This window comes from Gorilla gorilla, chromosome 14 (assembly GCF_029281585.2).
Source record: "Gorilla gorilla gorilla isolate KB3781 chromosome 14, NHGRI_mGorGor1-v2.1_pri, whole genome shotgun sequence".
Lineage (NCBI taxonomy): Eukaryota > Metazoa > Chordata > Mammalia > Primates > Hominidae > Gorilla > Gorilla gorilla.
Window position 1 is genome coordinate 128,017,468 of NC_073238.2, and position 8,519 is coordinate 128,025,986.

The 8,519-nt window shown below is 52.4% G+C and overlaps 1 protein-coding gene across 2 annotated transcripts in view; it reads left to right on the forward strand.

The window, feature by feature from the left end:
- F10 (coagulation factor X) overlaps positions 1 to 8,145 on the forward strand; it is a 28,282-nt gene extending 20,137 nt beyond the window's left edge. The window contains exons 7-9 of one of the 2 annotated variants that reach the window (XM_055360234.2): positions 2,295 to 2,539; positions 6,016 to 6,133; positions 7,532 to 8,145. In XM_055360234.2, the coding sequence (XP_055216209.2) occupies positions 2,295 to 2,539; positions 6,016 to 6,133; positions 7,532 to 8,133 (965 nt within the window). In that variant the 3' untranslated portion in view covers positions 8,134 to 8,145. The remainder of the gene's footprint in view (positions 1 to 2,294; positions 2,540 to 6,015; positions 6,134 to 7,531) is intronic. The other variant, XM_019039595.4, reaches the window with a different exon arrangement.
- Positions 8,146 to 8,519: the final 374 nt, after the last annotated feature.

Here is an 8,519-nt window from a genome sequence, read left to right on the forward strand (position 1 = left end):
TAGTTTTTCTTTTCCTTGATGAATGCGGACAGCAGGCGGCCAGAGGGCAGTGAGCACAGGACAGGCAGGGGACTGGGCAGGGTGGGGACGAGCCTCCCTGTCCTGACCCCGTGGGCATTGCCTACGCTGGGCTTGCCTGGCTGCCGGCACTTCCACACGGCCAGCACAGGTGAGGCCCTCAAAGGCGGGGCCTAGGCGTCACAGCTGCACCTTGCACAGCGACCCCACTCCCACTCATAGCTGGCCCGACCCACAGCGTTGGCCTCACCCAGGGACATATTCGAAGGGCAGAGTTCCAGGCCTGCCTTTTCAAGAGCCTGTTGACCCAGCTCACCTTCCGGATCCAGGTGCGGCTCAGCCCCCAGACCGTGTTCTGCCCCCGGCTACCATGACTGTCCCCTCCAGACACAGGTTACTCCCGAGTGTTCTGTCACTCTTCCTTTCATATCCTTCTTACCGAAAACAATTTACTTCCAAAGATGAGTGATCAAGAAAAGACCGGGTTCCATATGCATCCTTCAAGCGCTGCTTCAATTATGTGCCTGAAACATCTCAGCAAGTGAAAGACACCGTGGCTGACCTTGCTACTGGCAATGACATTCAAGCTTAAGCTGGTTAAAAAATATTTTAACTGAAGTCATTTCTTGACATACACACGAATATTTTTTAATTCTAGAAACAATCACAAATCCATTTAAAACCAAGTGTGGGCCGGGTGCAGTAGCTCATGCCTGTAATCCCAGCACTTTGGGAGGCCAAGGCGGGCGGATCATGAGGTCAGGAGATCGAGACCATCCTGGCTAACACAGTGAAACCCCGTCTCTAGTAAAAATACAAAAAAAAAAAAAAAAAAAAATTAGCTGGGCATGGTGGTGCACGCCTGTAGTCCCAGCTGCTCAGGAGGCTGAGGCAAGAGAATGGCGTGAACCTGGGAGGCGGAGCTTGCACTGAGCACTGAGCCGAGATGGTGCCACTGCACTCCAGCCTGGGCAACAGAGTGAGACTCTGTCTCAAAAAAAAAAAAAAAAAAAAAAATCAAAAGGCAAATGTGATGTGTGAAAATAAAATTACATAATCTACTTCGTAGTGCAAAAGGTTCAGGCTGGGCGCGGTGGCTCACGCCTGTAATCCCAGGACTTTGGGAAGCCAAGGTGGGTGGATCACCCGAGGTCAGGAGTTCAAGACCAGCCTGCCCAACATGGTGAAACCCTGTCTCTATAAAAAATACAAAAACTTAGCTGGGCGTGGTGGCGCATGCCTGTAATCCCAGCTACTTGGGAGGCTGAGGCAGGAGAATCGCCTGAACCCAGGAGGCGGAGGTTGCAATGAGCCAAGATCATGCCATTGCACTTCAGCCTGGGAGACAAGACAGAAACTCCATCTCAAAAAAAAAAAAAAGTTCAGTTCCAAATAATGGATGAACTCAGAACTTGGAAGGGTGGTGACTGCACACATGGACAGAGCTGAGGCACGGCTGGGTGAAGGCCCCTGCGGCTGGCAAATTCACCGGAGCCTCCTCAGACTGTGCAGGAGCACAGCAAGTAAACCGCTAAGCTGTGCCTATCTGACCCCAGACACGTGTGGCCACAGAGAAGCCCCTTGCCATCCATTTCCCCCCCTCCTCTCCGGCTCCCCCACATCCCTGCCTTCCTCCACCATGTTTCAGCCATTCTCTTGGCCTTGGTGCCCTAATTGGCCATTATACAAAAGGAAGCTTCCTAACATCTCAGCGAGGCCTCTCTGGGAGCTGTGCTATTCCAGACGCTCTCCTGTGCTTCCAGTTGTTTGCGTGCGCTATTCCTTCTGCCTGAAAACTTTTTCTTCAATGTTTCATTAGGAAAAGTTTTCCAACACACAGCACACTGGAAAGAATTTTGCAGGGAGCCGCACACGCCCAGCACGTGGGTTCTCCTGTTGGCATCCTCCGGCCAGATGCATTCATCCCATTTCGCCCGGCCCATTTGTCTCTGTCCATCCATCAAGCTTTCTTGACTTCTTGGTGCATTTTCAGGCAAACCGCAGACGCCAACACTCCCCTCACTGCCTGGGTTGCTGCCTGGCGTCCAGTGTTCACAGGCGGTCACCTGAGGGGAGGCCAACGCTCGGACAGCTGCGCTCACCTGCAGATCCGACCCCTGCCGACGACGTGGGGCCTCGCCCCGCGAGCCCGCTGCCCCTCCGGGTGCCCCTGCGCTCTGCCTCCAGGCTCTCTGACTCTTCTCCCACAGGGTGAGCTGTGCAGGCTATGGGGAGCCTCTCTGTGCTGAAGGCCCCGGCCGTCCTCTTTCTTTCAGGGCCCTACCCCTGTGGGAAACAGACCCTGGAACGCAGGAAGAGGTCAGTGGCCCAGGCCACCAGCAGCAGCGGGGAGGCCCCTGACAGCATCACATGGAAGCCGTATGATGCAACCGACCTGGACCCCACCGAGAACCCCTTCGACCTGCTTGACCTCAACCAGACGCAGCCTGAGAGGGGCGACAACAACCTCACCAGGATCGTGGGAGGCCAGGAATGCAAGGACGGGGAGTGTCCCTGGCAGGTAACAGTAGGATGTCCCCTCGGGCCTGCTGGAGAGACCACCTGTCCCGCTGTGCACCTCGGGGAGGCCAGCCTGACACTTGGAATAGCAATCCGGGAAGGAACTGTTCCGAACTAGGACAGAGGGGCTCTGCCACCCAAGCCTGCCTGCCTGTCCCCTCCCTCCGGGCAGCCAAGGAGGCTGTGAGCTCCACAGGGAAGTGGCCGGGGCTGAGGGAGAGGCTGGGCCCAGGCAACACCCCCCTCAGCCCCTTCCCACTGGGCATTTCCATGGCTGCCCGTGGCATGCCCAGGACGATGCTGTCCTGTGAAACAGAAGAGAGGGAGAAGGCGCAGCCACATGCTCAAGTGTCCTCAAACCTCCCCTACACCAGGAGACAGGGCTAAAGCCAGGGAGCCACCCACGCTGCAGGGGCATCAGTGGGCAGGAGGACGGTGCCGGGTGGGCAAGGCCTCCATCTGCTCTTCTGTTTGACGGGAGGCAGAAAGACTTGGTGTCCTCGCTTCATTTCTAATTTTGGAATTTTTTTACCCAAACACCTAAATCCTATGGAGGTAGATAGTACCTTAGAGAAAAACACATCTACTTATTTTCAAAGGTAAAAAAGAAAATCACTCTTTGAGGTTTTTTTGTTAAGAGACAGTACCTTGCTCTGTTGCCCAGGCTGGAGTGCAGTGTCGCGATCTCGGCTCACTGCAACCTCCACCTCCTGGGTTCAAGCGATTCTCATGCCTCAGACTCCCAAGTAGCTGGAATTACGGGCGACCGCTACCTACACCTGGCTAATTTTTTTTTTTTTTTTTTTTTTGAGACGGAGTCTCACTCTGTTGCCCAGGCTGGAGTGCAGTGGCGCGATCTCGGCTCACTGCAACCTCCACCTCCCAGGTTCATGTCATTCTCCTGCTTCAGCCTCCCGAGTAGCTGGGACTACAGGCGCCTGCCACCACGCCCAGCTAATTTTTTTTGTATTTTTAATACAGACGGGGTTTCACCATGTTAGCCAGGATGGTCTCCATCTCCTGACCTGGTGATCTGCCCACCTCAGCCTCCCAAAGTGCTGGGATTACAGGCGTGAGCCACTGTGCCCGGCCATGCCTGGCTAATTTTTTTATTTTTAATAGAGACAGGAATTTCACCATGTTGGCCAGGCTGGTCTCAAACTCCAGGCCTCATGTGATCCACCCTCCTCAGCCACCCAAAGTGCTGGAGTTACAGGTGTGAGCCACTATACCAGGTCCTAATCTTTGATTGTTGATTTGGACTAATGCTGCCAGATTAAACAAATAAAAGCACAATACTTTCAATTAAATTTCAATTTCACATAAACTGGAAATACATTAAACAAATAAAAGCACGGTACTTTCAATTAAATTTCAATTTCACATAAACTAGAAATACATTAAACAAATAAAAACACAATACTTTCAATTAAATGTCAATTTCACATAAACTAGAAATACATTAAACAAATAAAAACACAATACTTTCAATTAAATGTCAATTTCACATAAACTAGAAATACATTAAACAAATAAAAACACAATACTTTCAATTAAATGTCAATTTCACATAAACTAGAAATACTTTCAGTGTAAGTATGTTCCAAGTATCGCATGAAGCATACATATGCGAAAAATTATTTGCTGTTTATCTGATTCAAGTCAAACGAGGTGTATTAGTCAGTTTTCACACTGCTGATACATACATACCCGAGACTGGGTAATTTATAAAGAAAAAGAGGTTGAATGAACTCACAGTTCCACGTGGCTGGGGAGGCCTCACCATCACGGTGGAAGGCGCAAGGCACGTCTTACATGGCAGCAGCAAGACAGAGAATGAGAGAACAAGCAAAAGGGGTTTCCCCTGAGAAAACCATCAGCTCTTGCGAGACTTACTCACTTCCACCAGAACAGCATGGGGAAACCGCCCTCACGATTCAGTTACCTCCCACCAGGTCTCTCCCACAACACATGGGAAATATGGGAGCTACAGTTTGAGATGAGATTTGGGTGGGGACACAGCCAAACCTTGTTGCTGGGCATCCTGTATTTTCTCTGGCAATCCTCACTTGGACTTGAATTTTCAGCGCCCAAAACCAGAATGTCCTCTCCTACAAGCAAGAATCTCAGAGCTGCCAGCGCCCCCATGAATTCCCCCAGGTCTTCCCCCACCCCAGACCGTGTGGCGGGTGAGCCTCTGTCTAACTATAAAGAGCCAAGCGAGAGAGGGATGCACTGAGGTGGCTCTGCAATGCATGTTTGTTGAGGGCCTTCTGTGTGTCAGGCACTGAGCCGGGCGCTGTGTAGATGGGATATGAAACTATGAAGCCTCTCTGTGACCAATACACAGAAATCTCAACCTAGTTAGGGAGGTGAGACCGAAATCCTCCCAGTCCCAGGCACTGTGTGGTTGGGGCAAGAACCTCGATGCAGGAGACCCCACCGAGGATGAGCAGGAAAAGCCTCTTGTGGGGCTGAGGAGCTGGACTTGGAGCTGCAGGCGGGGTTTTGGAGGGGTTCCTGGGCTGGGGGACCAGGGCGGGGCACCCTGGAGGGCTCACTGGAGGGGCCCTCGCCCAGTCTGTTGAGGTCTGCGATTCTTGTTTCCTGGTTCGAGTCTTGGCAAGTGGCCTCATCTGCATCTTTAGGAAGAACGGTTGGTGTTCATGTCTTAGAAAGCCTGACTTTCCCTCATGTAAGCTGGATGATGAGTTGACAAATTATGCAAAAAAGAGGCAAAAACATGACCCCTTTTCTAGCCATGAATGTTTTAAGAAATGTTTTAAGACTCGGTATTGTCAGTAGTTTCACTGGTCTGTACATGTGCCCAGCCACTATCACAGGACGGGAAACTCCCCAGAGAAAAGAAAACCAAAATATGCCCGGGCTCCAAACTTGCAAGTCCAGCTCCCTAGGGACAGCATGTGGCACCCCTGTCAGTGCTTGCTCCCCTGGGACCATGTTCCAAGTCCTGGCAGGTAGGAGACCCTTCACAGGAGCTGCCACAGGGACCCCCAGGAAGTCACCTGGGATGGAGGTGTCCGTGTACCATGGGGGACAGGCTCACACTGCTGAACCGTCGGGACACCAGGCAGGCACACCGGTTGAGGCAGATGTTTCTGCACAGACTGGCGTCTCCTGGTCCCAGGTAGAAATCCTGCCACAGAGACGGGAAAGGCTGCTCCTACAGGGAGCATCTTTTCCAAAGCATGGACAGATGTGTTGTGTGCATGAGACTTTAGAGAGCTCTGTGATGGAGTTGGTAGAAAGAAGAGATGACTCCCTATATCAGTGAGTGTGTGGCACAGGCAGAGAAAAGAGACAGACAAGGAACTGTCCTTGGGTGGATGGCAGGAGACCGAAGAGGACAGCTTGGCATGGGGAGGGCCGGGCAGTGCCACCTGAAGAGCTGGCTTCTCAGTCAGGCAACACCTGTCCACCTGGCCAGCCACACTGAGCCTGTCACGTCTGTCACAGGCCCTGCTCATCAATGAGGAAAACGAGGGGTTCTGTGGTGGAACGATTCTGAGCGAGTTCTACATCCTAACGGCAGCCCACTGTCTCTACCAAGCCAAGAGATTCAAGGTGAGGGTAGGTAAGTGACCAACAGCCCCCAGGGCCGTGGTGGGGGGCACTGTCACTGTCTGCTTTTCAGAAACCACTAAAGCTGATGGAATTTGTTGGGAACACTGGTTGAAATCCTGAAATCCTATTTGTAGGGGTTAGGGGCATTTCACAGAGGAAGAAGATGAGGAAGCAGAGGAAGGGGAAGAGTGGGGAGGAGGACGGGGAGGGGAGGGGAACCAGCCCAGCCCTTCTCCCACTGGGTGTCCAGGTCTTGGGTCTCCAAGTCTCTGGGTCCCGGGTCTCTGGGTCTGCATGTCCAGCTAATGTTCTGTGTCTCAGTGTCTTTTATTGGGAGCCTTCCAGACCTCCCTTGCTGTTTAACATACTCTGAACACCAAGCACCTCTGTCTCTTCTATTTTTATTTGTGGGATTGTTTCATTAACATCTGTCTTTGTCCACTAGACCCTAGAGCTGCTCAGTACAAACCCAACACAAGCTACGAATGCAAGCAATATATGTAAACTGATATTTTTCTAACATTAAATGTTCTATTATACATTTTAAAATATAAAAAAACAGGCTGGGTGTGGTGGCTCATGCCTGTACTCCCAGCACTTTGGGAGGCTGAGGCGGGCAGATCACCTGAGGTCAGGAGTTCGAGATCAGCCTGGCCAGCATGGCGAAACCCCATCTCTACTAAAAAATACAAAAATTAGCCGGGCATGGTGGCACGGGCCTGTAATCCCAGCTACTTGGGAAGCTGAGGCAGGAGAACCACTTGAACCCGGGAGGCGGAGGTTGCAGTGAGCTGAGATTGTGCCATTGCACTCCAGCCCGGGCGACACAGCAAAACTCTATCTCAAAAAAAAATAAAATAAAAAATAAAAATAAAAAAAAATATATATATATATACACACACACACAGATTTCCGTAATATATCTTATTTAACTGAACATATTGAAAATATTACTTTTTCCATGTGTAATCACGTTAAAGGTGTAATAACACATTCCGCACATTTTCTTTCATGCTAAGTCTCTATTTTACATTAATGGCACAACTATTTTACACTCTCAGCCGGCGGCCACACCGCACAACCTGGGTCTGGGATGCCAAAAGCCTTCGGCCCTGGGACGCCTCGTTGGTGCCCATGACTGGCACAGACGATGCACCCGCCGAAGGACGCGGGAGTGGCGGCCGTCTAAAGAACCAAACGTGTGAGACAGGACCAGTGGTTCCGTGGGTAGCAAGGCTGACGGGCACTTTTATTTGCTGCTTTGCACTTCCCTCTATTTTTCAAATTTTCAAGAGTGATCACGTGCCATCTTTAATTTAAAAAAAATATATAACTTCCTTAAAAAGCAACGGATGTGCGAGAGCATGTCCCCGGCTGAGCTGAGCACAGTCCCACCCGTCTGTCCCAGGGGACCGGAACACGGAGCAGGAGGAGGGCGGTGAGGCGGTGCACGAGGTGGAGGTGGTCATCAAGCACAACCGGTTCACAAAGGAGACCTATGACTTCGACATCGCCGTGCTCCGGCTCAAGACCCCCATCACCTTCCGCATGAACGTGGCACCTGCCTGCCTCCCCGAGCGCGACTGGGCCGAGTCCACGCTGATGACGCAGAAGACGGGGATTGTGAGCGGCTTCGGGCGCACCCACGAGAAGGGCCGGCAGTCCACCAGGCTCAAGATGCTGGAGGTGCCCTACGTGGACCGCAACAGCTGCAAGCTGTCCAGCAGCTTCATCATCACCCAAAACATGTTCTGTGCCGGCTACAACACCAAGCAAGAGGATGCCTGCCAGGGGGACAGCGGGGGCCCGCACGTCACCCGCTTCAAGGACACCTACTTCGTGACAGGCATCGTCAGCTGGGGAGAGGGCTGTGCCCGTAAGGGGAAGTACGGGATCTACACCAAGGTCACCGCCTTCCTCAAGTGGATCGACAGGTCCATGAGAACCAGGGGCTTGCCCAAGGCCAACAGCCATGCCCCGGAGGTCGTAACGTCCTCTCCATTAAAGTGAGATCCCACTCAAGGCCTGGTTTGTCTCTCGATTGCCGCCTTGCCCTGGCTTCTCCCGCCCTGTTGAGGTGGGAAGGTGAAGTGTCTGTCTGGAACACCAGCTTCCGCCCTTCCCAGCTAGGCTGGGGATTCCTCCAGGGAATATTCTAGTCTGTGGGGGCAGGATGGAGGCTCCAGGGATGATACTGTGCCATGACTGCCATGGGCATTCCTTTCCCCAGATACCTTCCTGCATCTGGGTCACGCCCAGAGGCAGATGGGAGCCTGTGCAGGCCCCGTGGCGTCAGGAGGGGCCCACACGTTGGCACAGCCTCCCCAAGGCCCCCCACTTGGCCTGGTCTCTCTTGTTCCTCTTGGGAATTGGACACCTCCCCGGTGACTGCCTAT